Source organism: Phialemonium atrogriseum (genome assembly GCF_030411735.1).
Source record: "Phialemonium atrogriseum strain 8032-3 unplaced genomic scaffold QBC33scaffold_24, whole genome shotgun sequence".
Lineage (NCBI taxonomy): Eukaryota > Fungi > Ascomycota > Sordariomycetes > Cephalothecales > Cephalothecaceae > Phialemonium > Phialemonium atrogriseum.
The window spans coordinates 17059-38755 of NW_026848161.1; the positions used below are offsets into that span (position 1 = coordinate 17059).

At 55.1% G+C, this 21697-nt stretch overlaps 5 protein-coding genes across 5 annotated transcripts; 1 reads left to right on the forward strand and 4 right to left on the reverse strand.

Annotated features, from left to right (window-relative positions):
- Positions 1–750: 750 nt before the first annotated feature.
- On the forward strand, positions 751–1316 carry QBC33DRAFT_517645 (uncharacterized protein; the record flags this gene model as incomplete). The annotated part of the gene is made up of 3 exons (XM_060426198.1): positions 751–886; positions 979–1020; positions 1066–1316. The coding sequence occupies 3 exons, from the start codon at positions 751–753 to the stop codon at positions 1314–1316; spliced, it is 429 nt and encodes a 142-aa protein (XP_060280567.1).
- A 1746-nt stretch (positions 1317–3062) lies between these two features.
- On the reverse strand, positions 3063–8896 carry QBC33DRAFT_457328 (uncharacterized protein; the record flags this gene model as incomplete). The annotated part of the gene is made up of 2 exons (XM_060424853.1): positions 3063–3776; positions 5363–8896. The coding sequence occupies 2 exons, from the start codon at positions 8894–8896 to the stop codon at positions 3063–3065; spliced, it is 4248 nt and encodes a 1415-aa protein (XP_060280568.1).
- A 2903-nt stretch (positions 8897–11799) lies between these two features.
- QBC33DRAFT_546988 (uncharacterized protein) lies at positions 11800–14453 on the reverse strand. The gene is made up of 4 exons (XM_060428698.1): positions 13709–14453; positions 13145–13628; positions 12944–13080; positions 11800–12889 (listed from the first exon to the last, which is right to left on the reverse strand). The coding sequence occupies exons 1-4, from the start codon at positions 14185–14187 to the stop codon at positions 12145–12147; spliced, it is 1845 nt and encodes a 614-aa protein (XP_060280569.1). The 5' UTR covers positions 14188–14453; the 3' UTR covers positions 11800–12144.
- An 842-nt stretch (positions 14454–15295) lies between these two features.
- Positions 15296–18276, reverse strand: QBC33DRAFT_197185 (uncharacterized protein). The gene is made up of 2 exons (XM_060422547.1): positions 17575–18276; positions 15296–17400 (listed from the first exon to the last, which is right to left on the reverse strand). The coding sequence occupies exons 1-2, from the start codon at positions 17999–18001 to the stop codon at positions 15500–15502; spliced, it is 2328 nt and encodes a 775-aa protein (XP_060280570.1). The 5' UTR covers positions 18002–18276; the 3' UTR covers positions 15296–15499.
- A 2602-nt stretch (positions 18277–20878) lies between these two features.
- QBC33DRAFT_580302 (uncharacterized protein) lies at positions 20879–21667 on the reverse strand (the record flags this gene model as incomplete). The annotated part of the gene is made up of 1 exon (XM_060431195.1): positions 20879–21667. The coding sequence occupies one exon, from the start codon at positions 21665–21667 to the stop codon at positions 20879–20881; it is 789 nt and encodes a 262-aa protein (XP_060280571.1).
- Positions 21668–21697: the final 30 nt, after the last annotated feature.

Genomic DNA, 21697 nt, shown 5'->3' on the forward strand with positions numbered 1-21697 from the left:
CAACCCGCATCGCCATGCGACATGTCGGGGGAGGGAGGGAGGGGGACACTGGCGGCAGGGGTGTCCCAATGAGGCAAGGCGGTGGAGGAGGGCTGAGAGGCGGATGGGGAGAGATAAGCTGCATCGAGGGGGGGAGGAAGAAGGAGGAGGAGGGGGGCGGAATAAGGGGGGTGCAGTTGCTAGGCGCAGGTTAGATGGCCCTGTCCTGGATAGGTCTTGGATAGAGGGTAGTGGTAGGAGGCTGAGTCTATAGCAAAGGGTCAGAAGCTAGGGTCATCTTGGTAAGACTAGATTTGGGATCGACATTCGGATAGACAGGAGGCATGGTTCGACCAAGAGATACTGAGGGAAGGGGATTTGGATTGGAATCTCAATGCCAAGATACCATCACCTTGGATCAAAGATGTGCTTATTTCTCAAGGGTCACTTGATAGGAAGACTCAAACCCCAATACCCAAGTCCCTGCCAACAAAGATGAAGATGGAAGAAAGTCAAGTGAAGTGGAAGGAAGCCAAAGTGAAGTGGAAGGAAGCCAAAGTGAAGTGAAAGGAAGCCAAAGTGAAGCAGCTATCAAGCCACGTGATCCCCAATTCAATACTATAAAGAGCTGTCGAGCCTCTCGCCAGGCAGTTGAGAGTTGCCTGTCGCAACACCAAAAAGTCAGATTGCCAACGAGGTCTAGATTTGCAAATGCTCGCAAGCAAGCATTCACCATACCTAGAGAAAGATCCTTCTCTTGCGTCAATCAAAATGCCTTTCTCCTTCGTGCCTCCCTTTTGGCACTTCCGCCACCCTTCAATCCTCATCGTTCAATCCCACCCAGAAATTGCAACTTCATTGGCGCAGGAAGAAATCATGGCAGCAAACGTCTTCCGAGAGGCTACAGGTATGTACAGTACTTACATTGAATCTTTTCCTCCTTCCTCCTGTTCCGCGATAATGGCTTTGCTGATAAAACAAAACTATTTTCACCACCAGCTTTTGCAATTGAAATCGGCCGCCAGTCTCGGGTCACGGCGAGTGCGTTGTAGGGCAACGCTCTTCCCGCTGGCCCTGGGGAGGTAGTTTTCCAGACGAGAAATGTCATTGTCCGCGCCAACATCACCAGTCCGGATATGGCCGAAGCCACGAAGAACATTGTTGACATTGCCGCGAGAGTCGACCTGGAGAACGTGGCATCGGGCCTTCTCCATCGCTGCCTTGTCCTCGGCGGCGGCATGATTCTTGCCGCGATTCTTGCCGGCTGTGCCATGACTGTCTGGTTCACTGGTGGCCGTGAGCTGCTCCGAAACCTTACCACTCCGCGCGAGGGATAATTGAGGGATGCAATCTCGGTATGTATAATATCATCCACCCTCGCGATATCCAAACACAAAGCAAACGCGTCTAACACTTCCTATTTTGGCAGAGGAAGACTGTCACTAGTACCCCCGATGGTACAAGTATTGCAGTTGCAGCAGCAGCCCGGAGAGAACGGAATGGGCGTGCAGGCTAGGACTAGACGGATCGAAAAGAGATACGGTGGTTGGGCTGGACATTGATTAAATGGGATATCATTACTGTGGTTAGACTAGACGTTGAAACTGCAGAAGCATCTCCCTCCCCAATGTAATTAATCCCCCAAGTTCAAGTTTTGCTGGAATGCTAGGTTTTAATTGCCTATATATCGAAGCAAGTCTTCCTTCCTGCGTTTTATTTATTCTCTACTCATTACTGTTCCTTGTCAAGACATTTCTCGCTGAAGGAGAAACACAAGAGAAGAGAAGAGAAAAGAAAAGAAAAAAAAAGACAAGAAAAACAGGAAAAAAATCGCAGCATATAGTAGTCTATCAATCTACGACACAGCAGGTAGAGGTTGTTCTGATAGGATAGCATAGCGACACTGTGCAGATTTTGGCTATGTTTCACTTTCATCTTCTCCTATTCAAGCACCTGTACTATATACACATACATCTCTTGAAAGGGGAGCATCATCTATGGCTTGTGCATTCCAGACCTAACTAAAGTAAATTAAGGGGGAAAATAAATAAAACCTAACAAGAGACGACAAATCAACACTTCTTGCAACAAGTAAGCCGCCACTCATACCTCACACGACCGATTCTGATGGACAATATGGTCCCTTATCTCCCCATCCAAGACTTGGCTGAAGGTTTTGTGCTTTCTATACCAGACTTCGACTCTCGGAATATCATGGTAGATAAGGAAGTGAGGGACCTTGCACAAACTGTGCCGGGATGCGTGGGATTTTGTCGCTACTCTGGAGATTACACGACATTGGGATCCTCTCATGTACGGCTGGCCAAAAGTTAAAAGAGTCTAGAAATTCGCCAGAGGAACTAGAACGGTACCGCGAATATAACAACCAAGTAATTAGAGCGGCTCTAGGGTGGAAAAGGAGACTGGGTATACACGAAGAAGTCGCAGGTTAGGGAAGCAGTGTGGATTGCTTCTTTGAATGGCACCGACAGTCTCAAGATCTGTCGCAAAATGGTATTACAAGTTGCTATGGGAGATGGGGTGGACGCAATGGGTATCCTCTACGATATTGGTAGTGACAACCTTGGAGGAAGGGGTTTGGGGCGATAAGACCAAATTGGCGCAGCTAATTTCCCGACCCATTTGAGCAGTTCGCCAACTGGATTAGCTACGTTTGTCTCTTAATTTTGCAATTCTGATTCCTACAGTATGCGCAGAGGTCATTTCCAGGGGTAGATGGGATCCGTGGATGTCATGAAAGATGGTCCGATACGTTGTCTCCTTGGGATCCATGTTCCTGCCCCGGAAGCACCGCACACACTTCGCACAACAGGCGGCCCTTTTCGCTGCCATGTAGGTTGGGGTTTCTTAGACCTAAGGGTGCTGACCTTAGTGGCCTCGGGCATGCCGAGGCAGTGCTTGCTTGTCTCTAGCTCGTCGATGGCTTCGATGGCGGTTTACTCATGAAGATGTCAATAAAAGCTTGCATTAAATATACACAAAAAGCAAACGAATAAAATAATACCCCAGCAACCACCTACCTGACTGGTATTGCGTCAACCAAGAAGAAAAACCAGCCCGCATCAGACGTCCCGAACCATCCAAACATTTCCTTCCTTCTCACCACCCTCGTAAACCCGGAACCCCAGCTTCTCGTAAAACGGGAGCACCTTTGTGTTCTCGCCCGACACCCCGATGTGGATCCCCTTGCCATGGTCCACCGGCGACGCGCCATCACCTCCCCCCCCCGCCCCGGCAAGCCTAACGCTCTCGACGAACCTCTCGACAAGCCTCCGGCCCCAACCCCGACCCTGGAACCCAGGCAACAAGTCGATGTGCATCGTAGCCCGGTACGTCCTCACCAGCTCCGCCTTCCCCTCGACCCCCTCGAGCAGCAGCCACCGGGCGCTATACGCCAGCTGCGCCAGGCACGTCTCGTTGACGGCGTCGTCGGTCCCGGGCACCGACCACGGCTCGAGCGAGTCGAGCTGCGGCGGGACCGGCACGTCGTCGGCGCCTCCTCCTGGGCCCCCGAGGACCTCGGCCACGTACCGCGGGTACGCGGCCGCGAAGGCGAAGGCGTCCGGGCAGCCGATGACGTAGCCGACGGCCCTGCCGGCGCCGTCGTCGAGCATGAAGCAGTGCCGCGGGCAGAGGTGCGTGTACTGCAGGGTCCAGACGTACGGCGCGATGCGGTTCGCGGGTTCCGAGGAGGCTAGCTTGGGCGGGAGCGTGGCGCGGCACTTTTTGTGGGGGAGAGCGAGGACGATGGTGTTGTTAGAAAAGGGGATGTGGTCCTTGTTAAAGGGGGGGGGGTGTTGGGGAATAGGAAGGACACTGGTGACGATGTTGTGGCCTGCCTGCGCTAGGCAAGAATGGCGGCGATCACGGTGAAGATATATGAACGGCACTTACTATATGCATGGCCATCTCCGTGTCGGCGGGCTCGAATGGGCGTATGAAGGCCATATTGGAGGGTGGATGTCTGCTGGACTATTCTGGGAGCGGAATTTGTCGCTGAAACCCACAGGGATGCTAGGGAGGAGGCAAAGTCCGTGTTCCCCAAAAGTCTTCAGAGGAGGAAGTATGGAAGGTGGGACGGAGGGGGGCCAGTGTTATTTACATGGTACAGATGAATCCTCGTGGTTCCCCACTCTCACATTGCTGGCAAAACTTCGGATGCTTTGTGGTGATGCGGCCCGAAACCCGAATATCCCAATTCATTCAAGCATCAGCACGGAGAGTTTAATCATAAGCCACGTGGCAGCCTTGAATTCACAGCGGCAAACAGGTGGATGCTGATGAGAATGTGGTCATGTCGTTGATACTGTTGGACTCGGAGCTCAGAGGAGCGGGGGCAGGAAATGGCTAGTATTACAGAGGAATTAGATCTAGAGCAAGCAGCACAAGGAATTGTGTAAACGTCTTGATTTGCCTTCGTTTTTGTTTTATCAAATCATCCTGATTGTCAAGCCAACGCTGTTGCCTGTATACCCACATTCTCCTGTAAGATAGTTGCTAGTCCGCTAGGATGCTACGGCCAGATAGACGACCATACGATGAGCCCCGAGGCCACAACTCTTGAGAAACACCAGCCACCAAGCAAGAGAAAGGGAAGAACGACCAAGAGTAGTCGAGGGGAATAAAGAGGAAGAGAAAAGGAAAGAGGTAAAGGAGGGCAAGAAAAGAAAGAAGGAAAAAGAAAAGGGGAAAGGAAGGACAGCAACGCCGGAACCTGTCCAGTCCAACTTGTCTTCCCACCCTCCCCAGCAGTGCTAAGCAACTGGCCGAACGCAGATCTAAGAAAAAAAAAACAGAATGAGGCAGAGAATAAATAGTCCATGTACAAGACGAGTAATATAATACACAACAAGGTGGTATCTCCAGTTCGTAAGCTCATATGATGTTGGCACCTCGCCCAGTCATCCGTACCAAGGCAGGAAGGACCTTCCACAGCGAACAAGAGGCGCGAGCAATTAGGAAGAAGATAGATGATAGTATGAGAAGAAGATGGCGTTTGGTGTTTGGCATGTCGCTGTTAGAACATGCCCCCGGCATGAGATGGGGCGTTGATGCCCGGCGTGACAACGGCCCTACTCGCAGGAGGACCGGCGGCTACCATGGGGGGATTGGTAGCCCTCTCTCGCATACCCGGACTTCGCATGCCTTGCGTTTGGACGTCGCCGGTCGCCTTGCGCAACTTCCTCCTCTGTCCAAACTTGCCACCATCCTCGTCGTCGCTCACGGAAAAGGCGCTTCGGCCCTCATCTGCAAAGTCGGCGTCGCCGATGTACTCGGAAGATCCGGACAGCGGGAGATGGGGGCTGCTCGAGGTGGCTTGGGAATCATCAACCTCTTTCCGACCCATGAACGGGCCGAATACGCCCCGAGTCCGCGAGCCTTCCCATTTCCGACGGGGATTGATTGGCGGCAATGGTGGTGCGTTGTGTCCAGTGGTGTTGCTATTTGAACGAGACCTGGACCCACTCCGAGACCGTGAATTGCTAGGGCTATCGATAGCCGAGGCCGAGTAAGGAAGGTTCACGGTAGGCACGCGGCTTGTTGACATGATGAAGGTTGGCTCCGAGATGTCGTCCTTCTTGACGACCCTCTTCAGAGACTCGTTCAAAGTGCTGGTGGTCGTGCTGAACGCGGGCGACTGCGGAGCCGACGGTCGTCTCGACTGTGCGCCGTTGGTTGGCGTGGCCGCACCCGAGCCGCTGCCCTTGTGGAAGGGCGAAGGGGGGAGGCCCATGGAGTTGTCGTGTGGTGAGCTGGGCGATGGATAACCCGACAGTGAATCATAGCCACCACGACTTGGCTGCACAGTCAAGTTTCCGGGGCTGTTCGATCTGTCAAGATAGCTTGGTGAGGGCATGGGCGAGGCCGTGTTGGAGCCGGGGTAGGCTTGTGGGGGCATGATGGGGGAACGCCTGATGTCTGTGCCCGGAAGGCCGGGTGAGCGCATCGGCGGCCGGGGCCCGCCATTCGGTCGCAGCTGATCATCATATGCATTCGAATTATTCCTGAGCCGTGCGGGTCGGCCATGCGACGAAGCCCCGCTGGTCTCCGAGCTGCTACGATTCCGCTCCGTCGATGCCTGTCGGGAAGCCGGGTTGGAATTCGCGCCCACACCACGCCTGGACTCTTCGCTTGGGCCGCGTTGGCGGGGTGCTATGCGACGCGGGTTGTGGTCCCAGTTTCCGTGCTCGTTGGTGTGGTTTGATTGGCTCTCTGAAGCTTGCTCGGCGCGTTCGGAAGCGAGTTGGCTAGTCTGGGCAGCTTGGTGCTTCGCGAGGGTTTCTAGTTCTTTGCGCCTCTGCAATTCCCGTCTAGCCTGTCGAAAGGCTCGCAGTCCGGGGTGCGTGTTATCGCTTTCGTCCTCCTCCCGCAGCGACTTTGCCTCAGCCGACTCTTTCGCCTCGCCGGCGACTTCTGACATGACCCGTGTTCCCTCCTTCGTCGGCGGCTCTTCCTCCATAGTAGCGAGCAGAGAGGTGTCCTTGTCATCGAAAGTCGGCTTATTTGGGCTCGGTGAGGTGCTCATGGTCGAGCCCGCAATCCCAAGCATCTTCATGGCCTTGGACTGGGAGCTAGAGATGGTGCGTGAGCGGTCGATGAGAGACCCACGACTCGATTTTGGCTTCAAGATTCCGATCCCCAACGGATTGCCCGACTGTGGTACTTGGTTCGCCAAGACCTTCGACGAAGTCTCGGGCTGCCGGTGAGGCGACGTCCCTCGGCTGCTGTCCGATTCGACGTACGAAGTCAGCCGCTCCCGCACGCGGCGGCGGGCATTGGCAAGTTGGCTGGCGAACTCGTCTGTCTCATTTTCCATCTCATTGCTCGACGAGTCCCGCGTTTGCAAATCGTATCGACTCTCCTTCTCGCCACCCGATTCCTTGTCTTCTCCCTGGTTATGCCCCGCAGCAAGTCCAGACAGCGACAGCCGCCAATCTTGTCCCGAAGAGGTCCATGGATTCGAGTTCGCGTCAAGTGTGTCCATCACTCTAGTGTCATGGCCATCGTCAAGAAGGAAGCTGGAGTCAAACTCGCCAATCTGCGGAGGGGCGCCGTAATTGGACGATGCATTGCTTTCTGATCGCAAATGCTGGCGTACCATTCCGCTCAGACCAGCCGTCGGGCCCAGGGTGGGCGAATCGGCTGGCGAGTCCTGGCGGGAATTTGCAACGGAGCTGTCCAGATTCTCGGAATTCGGGGACGACTCTTCTGATATCTTGTCGTTGGCCGAAAGAGGAGTCGGAAGGGCAGATTCTCTGAAGGCTGGGTGGTCCTTGTCGGAGGGCCGACTGAGCGATTGAGGGGCTCCTCCGGCCCTCGACTCGACGACGGGGGCAGAATCGTCGGAATCATTCAAGAACGTGAGTGTCGTGGGTTTCTCCTGGCGCGCCGATTCAACCTTTGTCGGAGTGTCCACTCTTGTATCAAGTGACTGTCCCCGGACCGACGAGGATGACCGGGATCGGCCAGTCGCAAATGAAGCGTTCGATTCGGTCCTGACCCGCTGTTGGGTTGGGGTCTCCCGACCTTGCCGGAGCTGGAGTTGCCGTTGAGCATATTTAGACTCGTCATATGCCTGGACTGGCTTGTGGAAGACGCCCAAGGCAGTGGCCTTTCCGCGATCGTTGGGTTGAATGGGAAGCAACGAATTGTCGCCAGTTTCGCTGATGGGCGGGCTTAGAGGCGGGGATCCGCCAAAATTGGCCCTCGCCTCTGCCAGGCCGGGCGTGGTTCCGGGAAATGAACCAGTAGTAGGGGGGCTGATGGACCTCAGGTTCGGGGCGCTAGCCTTGGCCAAGATGGGCCTTCGTTCGCCGGCAAATCGGTCACTGAAGCCGAAGTTCGTTGGGGACGGGGAGTTGTAGACGAGGTCCGGCGTTCGAGTCCCGATATTTCGTTGACGGCCAAGTGTGTCCATCCGAGATAGGGCGGACGACTGTTGATCGTGGAGATCCTGGGTCAGCCCTTGCTCATACAACCGTCTTGTACGAGTGACGTTCCTCTCCAACACTGGAGTCGAGGCGGCTGATGGCGGCGCAGTTGACGTCGACTGCCAATCCTTTATCGACAGCGTCGGTGGTTGGGACGTTATCGAGGTGGCAGCGGTGGAGTTGCGGGCAACAGCGGATGCTGATGAAGTGGTCGACGATGTTTCGCGCCTCCTATTGTACCCCAGGGGTCCGGGAGACTCGGACCGACGAGGCTCCTCTTCGTATTCAAGGCCCTGGGACTCGGCTGGTTGGTCATCGCCATCCAGCGACCGCCTCTTCCTCTCCGCTTGCCTCCAGAGTTGAAAGGCCGACGAAGCAACATCGTCTTCATAAAGTGCTCGCCCGCCCATCCCACCACTCCCCTGGTTTTTTGCAGTGGAGCCGCTGACTGGAATCTTGTAAATCTTCTGCCTTCCACCAAACAAGTTGTTGCCCTCGGTCGGCTTAGCACGGTTCATGATGCTTCCTCCCTTCGTCGAATCGGCGTCGTCCGAGGCGAACGAGTTCATCCGAGTAAAAGAAGGTGGTGCCCTGATCGACTCGACTTCGGCGATGTCGGCGAGCCCACCAAGGCCTCCGCTGAAGCCAAAATCGGCGAGCCGGGACTGGCGCCTCGGCAAGAGCACGCTGTCGTCGCTGGCCTTGCCGATCTTGGTGTTGGGGTCATCTTGCTCCCTCAGCATAGAAAAGCGGGCAGAGAGGTTGGTCATCAAGAGGCTGGTGCGAAAGTCGTCGTTGGAGGGCAGAGCGCTCGTCAAGTCGATCTCCTTCTTCGGTTCCTCACTCGATTTCTTTCCTCTTCTGAAGCCCTTGAAGGAGGGCAGCGAATATTGCTCGCCATCATGGCTGGGACGGCCGGCCGACGCATCCTCCTTTGCCTTCTTCTTGGTTCTGAATCGATTCATGGTGAATTACTCAGGGCGAGGGGAGAAGAAGATCGTATCATTCAACGCTCGAACCGGGAGAAATATCGAGTAAACGGGGGTTATCAAGGCGACACCAGGTCACTATCTGGATTCCATAGAACGGCGGCCGAGGTAGTCGAGTCGGACGACGGAACAGAGTTCAACGCTGCGGTTGTCCGAGGGGGCACCTGGGAGGGGGTGCGGAGAAAAGCCTTTTCACCCGAGCATATGAGACCTGACTGCAAGCAATATCCCCAACATCAGCATCGTCTGTCCTTCCTATGGTGTTGTGTCTGCCCGTGTGGGAAACGCCAAAGGAAATCCTAGCAGAGCGGAGGGGCAAAAGGACATGTGCAAGGGCGGGTTTTACCTGGAATTCGAGTTCAAACAGGGCCGTTTCCAGGGGCGCATAGGGGGTTTGGACACCGGGTGGTCCCAGGGGATTTCGGTCGTCTTCCCCCAAAGCTTCGAGAGATGGGGCGAGACTCGATGGCGCGCTGGATTCGTGGATTCGTGTGTGGTGTGTGCTCTGGTTCGCGAAGCGGAGTCTGGAATGGGAAACAATGGTGGCCGGCGTGGGCAGTAGTTTGTTGGTCTACAACTATGGGGCAATGCTGTATGTATGGTATGTAAAACGAGTGCGATTGAGTTTGGCAGACGACGGAGCTGAGGTCGAAATGAAGGGCACCACAGTCGGCGTTACTGGGCTGGGTAAGGAGTGGAGAGAATCGAAAAGCACAAAGCGAAAAGATTTGGCACTGGTCGCTGCAACGGTCTTCCCAGGAGAAATTTGGAAGTTTTGTTGGCAGGCTACAAGCTGGGGAGTGGAAAGGGTGGAAAGGGGCCGCGAATGAGATTGATCAGATGAAGTGCTCAGTCATTCTATGGATTACACTAGTGTGCTAGCGGCCGAGACCTGGGCTGGGGGTGTGGCGTTATCCGCACCCCATTATGTACCTACCTACTGTGTGAACTGCGTGCTGCTTCCCATTTGTGGACGCTGTACCGGGCTGGCAACCCCTTGCTCCCGATGCGTCCCCGGAAACTTGGTGAAACGAGATAGACCCCAATAGGAAGTTACCTAGGTAGGTAGCTAACCAGGGTAACCAATACGCAGTGCTTGGTTGTTGTGAACTCGCATCATGCATTAACTATTCGATCTACATAGAACTATTAACAAGAAGAAAAGATAGGTAATCTTGGATCCGAGACAGTGTGCCGGCGCAGCAGGTCCGACTTGAGCGCCTGAAAGGCATCGTCGTATTGCTTTTCGCTATTTTCGCTGCCCCTCCTGATCTCAAACCGTGTCGGACGGAGTGAGACCTGCAGCTCAGCAGCGAGCAGGAGGAGCAGTCGAGCAGGGACTTAACAACCCCACGCACGGCCACCGCTGGATAACGAGGGGGAAAAGCAAAGAAGAAAAAAAAGAAGCAAAGGAGAAGCGAGTCAGCCAGCTTGCTGGTTGCATATGATTCGATGACTGCAATGGCATTTTATGTAATAAACCCATCCGATACCACTTGGGGGCCTGCGCTGCGTGGTCGAGCCTGGGCATTACCCAATACTGTGGTATAGCGGATCGGTCATTTGTTCCGCGAACCAATGGGAGGCTTGTGCCTGGCGCCTCACCTGTTCGGGTTAGGGGCTGCGACCCAAAGACACCAATCAGGTACCAACGGGACCAACGGGACTGAGCTTTGACCCCCCCCTGAGGTTTGCGATGTGTGATGAATGGCAGCATGGCAGCAGGTTCACAAACACACGGTTTCCTCAATATCAAGTTTCAAGGAAGGTTTCGACTGCGCAGACACTTGAGAGTTGGCGCTGAAGTTGTCATGCGTATGTTGAACGGCACCTTTTTTCTCGGTACAGTACAATCGGTAGATCTATCTTGGGTACATCCATTGACAAGGGTGCCATGTTGTGTTGAGATGGTACCTGGTACACTGGACAGTGGCTAAATGCACCCCCTTGTCGGACTAGTTACCACTGCGGTACGCAATGTGGAGAGCCGGGAGCTAGAACCACAGGAATGCATCCTGTCCATGAGAGGCCAAAAAGGTGTGGTCAAATCGATATGCACGGGATATTTGACTTACGGTGATCAATCACCCGATATAGCCTGCAGTGGCATATTGAACGTATGCCGCCGATGAGGTCATCAGCCGGATGAGGAAGAACATGAGGGAATGTCCATTCTAGGCCGGGAATGTTGGCGGATGGCGAATGGCGGCGCGACTCGGGGGAATTTTCCGGTAGTGCAACGCGTTAATTCCCTATAAGTGTATATTGGAACTCATGTGCCGTGTGTGTGTCTCGTTGCATTCCATGCATTTGCATTGCGTGGTCTCGTTTCCCAACGTGCATGCGGGGTAGCACCACTTCAAATCAGCGAAGCGAGAAAACGCGGTGGCGACGCGTTGCGACCAGAGGACTGGTCGACGGCCACGCTTCGAGTGTGCTCCGTTTGTCTCTCCTGTAACCATGAACCAGATTTGTCCACCGATTGGATGGGATTGGCCCGCCCAGAGAGAAGCTCCCAAAATGAGGCTAGATCACGACACAGGGCCAGAGAGCGCCTGGCTTGTGTGATATTGCAATTCCCAACTTATAACTAAGTTAGGTAGGTACGGTAGTGACTGCTTTTGCGAAGAAATGCTTTGATGGCGGTGCTTGAGAAGTATATTAGTACCCCGCCCATAGGGCTCGGTTGCGGTTATTAGGGGAATAGGGGGTGGTGGTAGTCGTGCCGGTGCAGATCGCAAATACCTGTCTCCCGTCTTGTCGATCTTTGCAGGAGTTGCGAAACTCCGTCTACTGTGTTTGCCTACCATGGTGAAGATTCCGATCTGCCTGCGACAGCCCTGCACAGGTGAGCTTGCCCGCAGGTCAGACAAACCCTCCTCCCGAGGCCCCATATTACGGCCGAACCGCCATCCAGATTACCGAGTACTTGTCTCTCTCCGGCTCGTATCCGAAGCCGCTATCAACGGAAATCGGCGTCGAATGCCCCCTAACCCGCGTTTGCGCTGCGCGCCTACGGGCGGGTCAGACCTGCTGAGGGGGGGATCTGCGCGTTGAAGGTTAGGGGTGGTCCAACTGTAGACCGCGGGATGGTGATGGTGGAATGAGTAGTGCCGCCGTAGATCTTAAACATAGTACTATTTCGGGCGAAAGAGTATATTCATACATCATTATAGAGTCGTCAGACGCACACAAGATCCACTGCCAAACACGAGCGGAATGAATCACTCTGTCATCAATGTCACACCCCCCTCCTCCCCCGCCTCGTCATCATCAACATCCTCGGGCTCAACGCCCCAGTCCTTCCACCCCTCGCCCCTCACCCAGCTGAACCCCTTCCGCCAGTTCCCCTCCCTGATCGCCCTCGCGTCCCGCTCGTAGACAACGCCCGTCAGCATCATGGCCAGGACGAACACCCAGACGTCGCCGCCCCTCATGGCCCTCCACCACCGCCTCTTGACGCCCACCTTCCACAGGCTGTCGACGCTGGCCCTGGCGCTGTACAGAAACGCGCCCCGGCCCTGCCTGCGCTCGACCCACGCCCAGAACCCGGCCAGGAAGCCGCCGAGGAAGAAGCGCTGCGTGGGTAGGAAGCCCCTCGGGAACCACGCCTGGAAGAAGCAGATGCTCGCCCAGGCCGTCGACATGGCCCCGGTCACGAAGGACGACATGCGCAGCGCGCGGGCGAGGAGGCGGTGGATGGTCGAGACGGGGAAGTGGTACAAGCTACTGAGACGAGGGAGCAGGAGGGCAGAGTATATGAGGAGGAGGAACTTCGTGAGCGGCGGGAAGGAGCGCAACCAGAATGTCAGGAAGGTGCGGGTGCAAGACGGGTCTGAGGGATGGAGAGTTGCGCAGGAGAGGGAGGTGATGAGCGGATGCGCCCGAGATGTCAGGGGAGCGATGGCGGTCAGGGACGGGGGGAGAATGTCGTCCTTGTTGGGATACAAAATGGGAGATATAAACGGCCTGCAAAGGGGTTAAAAAGGGCCGAAGCCACGACAAGGACAGGAGGATACTTACGGCCAGTTGAGACGTGCCATCTCGGCAAGGCTATCAACGATTTGGTAGGGATTGGGCCAGCCAACGCGGGCAGGGGTGTCGTCAGGCCTCTGGTGGAGATATGCCGTTGAGTTGTTGAATATGAAGTCGCCATAAGCCTGCAAGGCAGAATCGTGTTAGCAACGCGAGATACACGCCATCGTGGCTGACTGCTAAGCTCACCTTCGGGAAGCAGTCTCGATCGAACACGACCGCATGCAATAGCTGCCCAAAGGCAAAGGGCTGCAGCATCCAGCTCCCCCACCACCAAGGCCTCAGCCGTTTCCTCTCCGACTTCCCATTCGCGCCCTTTTCCCAGCCCCAGATCATGCCTCCGTCTTCGGCGCAGTTCCACCCAAACTCGAGAGCGCGGAAAGCAGCGTATATGGCGACCGACACCCTCAGCTGCTGAGCAGGGTATATCCCCAGGGCAAGACCTGCCAAGGAGGCACCTACGGCAGGGGCGTATGGCGACGTCAAGGTATTCGCCGTGCGGGGGTTGCGCTGGCAAAACGGTGCCGCCGACGGGTCGAGGAGGTGGACTCGTAAACGCGTGAAGAAGCGGAAGAGCAGTCGGTAGAGCAGCAAGATGGTGCTCAGAGACAGGGAGAGCCTGAGAGTTGGAGACTTATGTAGCGGTGGTTTCTTCTGTCCGTTTGATGACGCTCTAGTATCGGAGTTTAGTATATATCATTCATCGCGTTCGTCAGGAGAGCTTCGCGGAGGAGAGGACCCAGCTTCTCTTACCCCTGTTTGTTCTTCATCAACCGACCGGAGACGAGGCCCCAGAGCTTCATCAAAGCGCCAGTTGCAAGGAAGACACGGATGGAGTGACGGATGGCACGCGCATTATAATCATCTGCGCCGCCGAGTGCCATATCTCTTGCTTCCCCGTGCGCTGTGCCTTCGTCAGAACCAGCACCAGCACCGGCACCACTGGATCTTTCCTTAGCCTTGCCCTTGTCTCGTCTGCTCGAAGACTCCAGCTCCTTCCCACGGTTGTGCGGCTTCCCGTTCATAATCCTCTGCACGCTATCCACAGTGGGGGCGCGTTTCTTAAGCAGCCGCGAGCGCGAGATTATATATCGGTGTAGCAGTGCATATTCGCGGGCAGATATTGTGTATCGCAGGGCGTTGCGCAGGATCGGATCAACAGCTGACTTGGCAGAACGATTCGCAGGGCCGGCACTGGAGCCTGATGGGCCCACGCCTGCGGTGGTAGCCATGGCAAATGTGATGATTATGATGGTTCGCGATCGGTGCTGATGCGTGAGGCTTCTTCGAGTTCTAATGGTTCGCTCTTATTTTGCGGATGAGAGTCGCGTATCCCGATGCCCTCTGGAGCATGATGATGTCGAATAAAAAGAAAAAGCCAGAGTCGAGCGAGAGACGGGAAGCTAGTTCATGTCGAGGGACGCTGGTTGTTCGCGATGGTTGATTACGATGGTTATGAAGGACAGGGAGACACAAACGCGCGCGACTTTACATGTGCATTCCTTGGAATCAGAGCCTCGGTTTATGCGAGAGCAAGGGACATCCCCACGAAACCCCACATTTTATCTCGATTGGGGGATGCCGTCATTTCATGCACCCATTGGAACCCACCAACCCGGAAATTAGCCAGGTCGGGTGTAGAATGCAGTTCCTTGATTGGATGGAGGGGGAAGCATGCCCGAAACAACACGGAGATGGCGGATTAACAAGCAAAAAAGGTGCTTTTGAATGCTCCTTCCTATCCCTACCTGCCATATATCTGAAAAAGGCCTGGATAGGTAGGTCCTTCTTCGTTGGCCAGGCGTGCTAGCCAGAAACGTTCTCCAAATCTTGTAGAATAATAACCGTTGAGGCCGACGCATCCTCTCCATATGTCATCCGAAACTTGAGACGAGAAGAGGTCGGGTGTAAAGCAAAGCCTATTATGTTTTGGTCCGTTCCTTCTAAGCACAGAATGCCCATTACGTTGTAACTTTTGGTGTTGCCTGTGTGTTCTTGCCAGGCAGTCGAGTGTTGGGTTGAAGCCCTCTGCTTCACCTAAGCATGATAACCGTGCCATCAACCAACCAGTAAAGGAAAATGGGCAGATCGTAACATGGGGACCGAAAGAAAGCCACAGTTCATCTGAAACCCGCATGCCAATGGGAAGCCTGTTGCCCTAACCTCGCCACCATGTCTTTGATGAATACCTGAACCCAGAAGAGGCAAGAACCATTTTGCCCCTCGCAACTCCGAACCAATGCAAGCCGAATCCGTGCGAATGACGGCAGGGGAAAAGTTGGAAAATGGAAAATGGACAAAGACCAAAAAAAAAAAAACAGGTTCGGAAAAAGGGGGTTGGTGGAAATAGACGAGAAGAAGGCCAAGGATGTATGAAACCAGACCAAGGCATGTGCCAATAAACCACTCGATGTATCGCAAATGCAAATGCGAATGCCGACGTTTTCCGCCCCAAAATGCAAACTCCTAGTTCATCTCTCATGATGTCTTCGCCACATGTCTTGACGTGGTGTGAGAGCGTCCCATCGTCCCGGCGGTCCGTCTTCAGGCGCTGATACTCCCAGAGCCGCTGTGCACCCAGCTTTGGACAAGATATGGAACGTCTCCAGGGAAAACCTCCTCCTTGAAGCCCATGTTATTCACCAGGAAGTCGCCCATCTGTTGAACAGGCAGCGGCTCAACCGCACCATCAAGCCTCTCCTGGAAGACCTTCAGCTGTGGGTCGCCCTCCACAAGGGTGCGCAGCCGCCTAGCCTCTCGCTCAGCGATGACGCTCGTTATGAGATTGTGACGCGCTTGCATGGTCAGATCCCCCGAAGGCTTGCACAAGGCAGGGTGTTCGAGGACCTGCTTGAGCAGCGGGAACGGGAGGTTGAGTAGGATGCGAGAAATAATGGTATCCCACGGCGTCGGCATACGAGCTGTGGCGGCCGCGGCTCCTTGGTCCCCGTCCCCAGACTCGGCACCGTTTTCCACCTGAGGGGAGAGGTCCCCGAACTGGATCTGGGATAGGCGTGGATTGGTGGAGAGGCGAGGGTTTCGCGGCATCTGAGCCTGAGCGTTGGAAGGGTGGCGGCTATGGGAGCCCGTGCCGGGACCAGATGTGCCGCGGGCTATCGCTGGCATATTTCGCGTTCGTGGAGGAACGGGGCTGGGCGAGGGGAGGCGTGAAAACCCGCAGCCGCCAACGGTGGTATCGAGGACGAAGTTCGGAGGTAGGCGGTTGACGACAAAGGCAATGATGGCGTCCAAGAGCTCGGCGACGCTGAAGTGCTCGGTAGAGGGCGACGCATCATGCCTTGCTGGATGCCCAAAAATGGCACTTGGCAAGGCAAATTCGCAAGCCTTCTCGATGGTTTCCCAGTGTAGCAGACGGCGGCATGCGTAATGGATAGCTCTCGCATGCACGAGAGGTAGCTGAAGATACCTCGCGGCGGCGGCGTACCCGAGCGCGTGGTCGAACTCATCCTTGACGCCCTGGAAGCCCATGTAGGTAGGAAGGAAGTCATCACCGAAATCCCATCCGTAGAGAGTCCGGATTGTGAAATAGAAGGCCTCCGGCCTCAGATACTGGTCCTGCAAGTCGAGGAGGAGAACTCCATCGGGGGATGTGCCTCTCGTCTGCAGTATATGCTTCAGGGTTGGGCTTTGAGACAAGATGAATCGGTGGCAGGGAATACGCAGAGAAGGCTGGCTTTGATGGTGTCCTGCGTGGTCCGCGGACGGAGGGCTGTTGGCGATGTGGAGTTCAAGGGTACAATCCGAGAAATCCCCATGTTCAATGCCACCCCGGAGAAAACTCAGGGTCTGGATTTGCATTCTGGAGATGGCGAAATCCGAAGCGGAAGCACTCGCCACAGGCGGAAGTGCGGCCATATGACGATCCATGGCAGCCATGTGTCGCTGTGGTTGTCCCATGGGATGATGAACTGGGTAGCCATCGTGACCGTTCATAACAGGGTAGTGGGCGAAGCCGTTCTCCTCAGCTTGCATGGAGGACTGGGAACCATGGAAGGAGTGAGGGGTCGGAGGGCCATGGTGGCTCATGGCCGGCGGAGGAAAGCCGTCAGCTGTAGGAGATACCAGCAAAGGACGTCCGTATTGATCGACAGCGGGAATTGGCATCGCTTCAGGCGGGTAGGACATGAGGTCGGGAGGCCGGTACGCGCCGCCGGAATGGGGAGCTGGCGATGTGGTGTTGGACCCGTAGAAACCACCAAAGATCAGGCTGCCCATGCTTGGATGGGTTTGGTGCATCCTGTGTTGGTTCATTGCAGCTGGGTGGGGGTGGCGGTGATGGGTCACTGCAGCTTTCGTGACAGAGCCCGGACGCGCGGAATGGTTGCCGGAATCTCCGTTTGATTGTAAATGGTGTCGCGGTCGGGTCGGAGTTGGCGAGGCCAGATGCTCTTGCGGAGCGGCAGCAGAAGGTGCGGTCGGAGTATCTATGAACGAATGGCGGTCAGCACAGCCTATCACCTCCCAGGTAACCAGTTGGGCGCCAGAGAGAAAAAAAGAGCGAGAGGAAGTGGGTGAGGAAGGAGTGGACGCGAGGGCAGAGCAAACGGAGTGACGGAGAGAGGAGAGAGTGTGAGCAGAGACGCAAGAGAGCCACGTACCGAAATCCTTCTTGCTTGGTGAAGCGAGAGGCGGTGATACTGGCGCGACAGGTGCGACGTTGGCCGGTGCAGCTGGTGGCGTCGCAGCTTCAGCTTCCCGGGCCGGCGGAGTCTCCTCCGTGTAGGCTTTGCCGGTGCCTTTTCTGGTGCCGTTGTCGGTTGCTGTCGTCTGGCTACCCTCGTCCTGTTCCTTCTTTCGAGGCTCCGTCTGGTGGTAATTCTGGTGGTGATTACTGGCGGCGGGATTGTTGCCAGTCTGCTGGAGGGGCGCGGACTGGGAGACAGCAGCTCGTCGAGGGTTGCTGCTAGCTTGACGCCGGACGTAAGGCAGAGGGACTACTGGGACGACTGGGACTACAGGTTTCTGAGGGGCCCAGCGGCCGCCGCCTGCGCTTGGCTTGCCTGTAGCCCCGTTTAGAGGAGCCATGGTAGTGGACGAGGCTCGTGATGTGCCAGATCGCAGGAAGTGTGCGGTGTGAAGCCGACGTGACCAGAACAAGCTGGGAGGGACAGGACGCTTCGGGCAATTGGTGGCGGAAGGAGAAAAGATAAGACGAGTCCGGCCGCGGGGTTTGCTGAGGGGCGCTGACGGCAGGATGCGGCGACAGGCTTTTCTGATTGCTGCGTCACAGTCCTCAGCCGACAGGCAGGATTGAGCAGCAAACCGATATGAAGTCCGGCTGCCATGATGCTAAATTTTTAGATCCCCGCAGGAAAAAAAAGATGAGCCGTCACCATTGGCTGAACCACTACTGGTCGAGCCCCACAATCTTGGTCTGTGCCCGATTCTTGGTTTGGGCCATGCATGCATGGATATCATGGAAGTTCAAACTCAACATCAGCTATCTTCAAACTAATCGGATGGAGTCTCGACTGGAAATGTCAAAATGTTAGAACGACTATTTGAAAAGTTTTAGATATTTCTTCTCAATCACCTATCTACCACCATCCATGTGCTTTATCTTGTATCTCCTGTCGTTTCCAAAGTCAGTACGTACCCATGTACTGTATGTACAGTGGAGATCAGCTGCGGGCGGGCCCCTCTCGCCTTGCTCCACCTCAGTTCATATCAGTTAGGTAGGGAGTTGAGAGGATAGGACACAAATTTTACGGTGAGGCAGCATCTCTTCAGCCAATGTACACGAGATCAAAACCAGGTACACACTGGGTATCTTACAGCTGAATGCTCGGCTTGAAAGGCAGTCCTTCTGATTAGAACGGTAAAGAAACACCGTGGCAAGCGAAACGGGGGGTATTAGAGACCTTTCCAGACAGGGTGTGGGAGTATCGAAATCATGTATTTGTGAACCAACAGAAGTGAGAGATCCCAATGCCGAATGCTACAGCGGTTTGTCTGCAAGGATAGGTGCAGATGCAGCTGCACGAATGGACAGAGTCTGTCAGTGCTGTTTTGCAGGGGGCGGGAGCAACTTAGCTTTATTACTTGGACTCCTTGTCAGTCTCACTGGCAACGATGTGCAGAAACATAGAAAACCCCTCTCCCAGGGAACCGCTCTCTTCGATCGATGCGGCTTGAACTTCTCCTCTTCGAAATCAGCAGACGTTGGAGATGCTCTAAGTAAGGAGTGTGGCGGATGACTTCGACTTGAAGGGTCAAAGTTTCGAGAGAAATGATTTCAGGGGCTTTGTTTGCATTGACATACTTGGGTTTTTTAACAATGTCTATATAGGTCATAATAGCGACCTATTTAGTGAACTGTTCCAAAAAAAAAAAAAAAAAAAAAAAAAACCCCTGCAAGCCAACAAAGAAACACAATGCTACTATCCTCGCAACATAGACATAGTCTCGAACAACGCTCGCTTGTCATGGGAATAACAAAATAACATTGGCCGCTCTAAGTCGATATATATATCACGAGCATCCAGGACGTCCTGCTGAGATATGGGAGAACCAAGGACCAGCCCAATAGTTCATAACCTCCGCGCATCCAAGCACCAACATGGCTTCTGGCTCGTGTTCCCCCCAAACCCAAGGCCAGCAAATGCCTTATCTAGGTCCTAGCAGCGCATCAATAGAAACGGTTGTCAAGCTGGCCAGCCCAGCAGGGTGGGGTGATGTCTCGAGAGAGGTGCCCATCATCTGCGGACGGCTGCATCGACCGTTGGTGAGTCCCCTGAGCATAACGATACCTCCAAGTGATGGTCCCGAGCCAGTGTACCTAGGTACTGTAGCTGAATACACCACGGCCAGCAGGATCTCCAACAGGATCATCGAAGCAGCATTGGACTGGGCCCTCTCCCCCAGTTTCGACGCCGACAGCCAATCCAGTGGGTGGCCGTCTCCTAGCACAGACGCAGGAAGAGAAGATGAGGTGGGGTGGAGCTCCCGAGAGTGGATCGCCTACTTTGCCCAGGGCGATCTTTCAGACGATCTTCCAGACGATCTCTCAGAAGATTATTCTTCTGAAGATTCTTCGCCTCTGGCAGAGGACCCCCCGGTTCGGTTGACGTCGATCGATATTGCTATGCGAGCCGGCATCAGGGCCCTGGTTTTGGCGCTGCTTGCGATGTTTGTGATGTACACAATCATGCTTGCCCTAAGCCGTTCACCCAAGAACTTGGCCGATGAGCAGGAACTAGTCTAGACATCTCAATACCCCTCGCTGGCGAGGAAGATCTTTCGGGCTCTTGAGGATCCCATAATCAGAGTTGATCTATTACCTCCATTGAACCGCCCCCAAGTCGAGTGCGTGACCTTTCCAAACGTAGAAACGTAGTTCTAATGCATGTCGTTCAACCAAATTGCGAACTGGGAAGTCATAAAACGGTACGTATAGAACAAATGAGACACTTGATATTCATTCTATCTCTCTCAAAATCTGGTGCCGTACATCCCTCACCGGGCACGACAAGACTAGAGACACGTTTCTTTCCCCACCTAGTCACTCTGATGCAACTCATCTAGAACGGCCTGTCTGTCTAAACAACCCCATGAGTTGGCAATCCCATTCGTAGTCAACGTAAAACATGCTTTCTCGTCAAATTCTCCGACATTAAAAGGCCAAACTCCGTAGGCAAAAGAAACATTGCCAGGTGCCCAAAGTCAATCTCAATGGTACGCCGAATGACAAAAAGGGAAAAAAAAAGAGCAACAAACGGTGGGTATAAAACGCCTCCCCATGTGTAAATGTGAGATGTGCCCATGCAATGTTCCATGCCATGCAATGCAATGCTGATGCAAACAAAAAAGGAGGAAGCCAAACAGCTAGGTCGAGTGATAACTACTACTCTTGCGTTCTCGCGGTAGCACTCGGGATGGGTTATGGGGGGGTGGAAGAGCGGCTCAGTTGCCGCGCAGGCGGAACCACCACGCCCTCCGCCGCCTCCTCCTCCCACCACCCTCGCGCTCGTCCTTCTCCCCGTCCTCGTCGACGTCGAGGTCGAGCCGGTACCGCACGACGCTGCCCCGATCATCCTCGAAGCGGATGCGGCGGCGGTCCTTGGGGATGAAGCAGTCGGGAACCACGTGCCGCATCACCCAGCCCCTCACGCCGCGGCTCGCCGCATCGATGGCCGCGTACTCCAGCCGCCGTGTGTTGTCGCTGGTCCAGTAGTGGGTGGTCTGCGGCGGGGGTTCGGGATCGGCAACGACGAGGTCCGGGTCTTCTTCGGCGGCCGGCTCCGGGTAGGGGAAATGTGGGAAGTGGAAGAAGGTGTCGGTGTCGTGTGGGCGGTACGACTGTTGGGAGTGTGTAGAGGTCCTGCCAATGTCCAGGGACTGACCGCTACTTCTCGGCAGGTGGGCGACCGGGGCGGATTTGGCTGAGCGGCGGGCAGCCGGCCTCGGCCGAGGGTGTTGTTGTTGAGCCGACGGGGCCGATGTCGGGGAGCTACGGCGGCGGGACACATGCGAACTGGCGGGGGCTAAGGACTGATAGCCCGAGTCTTGGCGGCGCATCTCGGGCGAGGTCGGTGAGTCGAATTTTTGACTGGGCAGTGACGGGTCCATTGTTGTTGTTGTTGTTGTCGGTTCCTCCAACTCGATGTCACGAAAGCTGTGATATGTCGTGTCGGACGCTGCTATGCTGGCCCTCGAGTGAGACCTAGGAGAGGGAGGAGAGCGGCGGGGCATGGCTGCTGCGTTCTGGTTCATAACCTGGGT

What these genes read in the sequence shown, in the direction of transcription:
- QBC33DRAFT_546988 (XM_060428698.1), bottom strand. Translation starts at nt 14,187, where the DNA reads ATGGCTACCACCGCAGGCGTGGGCCCATCAGGCTCCAGTGCCGGCCCT. An exon ending in ATCGAGACTGCTTCCCGAAG is followed by an intron (nt 13,081 to 13,144) that starts GTGAGCTTAGCA and finishes TCTGCCTTGCAG; the next exon opens with GCTTATGGCGACTTCATATT. An exon ending in ATGGCACGTCTCAACTGGCC is followed by an intron (nt 12,890 to 12,943) that starts GTAAGTATCCTC and finishes ACCCCTTTGCAG; the next exon opens with GCCGTTTATATCTCCCATTT.
- QBC33DRAFT_197185 (XM_060422547.1), bottom strand. Translation starts at nt 18,001, where the DNA reads ATGGCTCCTCTAAACGGGGCTACAGGCAAGCCAAGCGCAGGCGGCGGC. An exon ending in ACCAAGCAAGAAGGATTTCG is followed by an intron (nt 17,401 to 17,574) that starts GTACGTGGCTCT and finishes ATTCGTTCATAG; the next exon opens with ATACTCCGACCGCACCTTCT.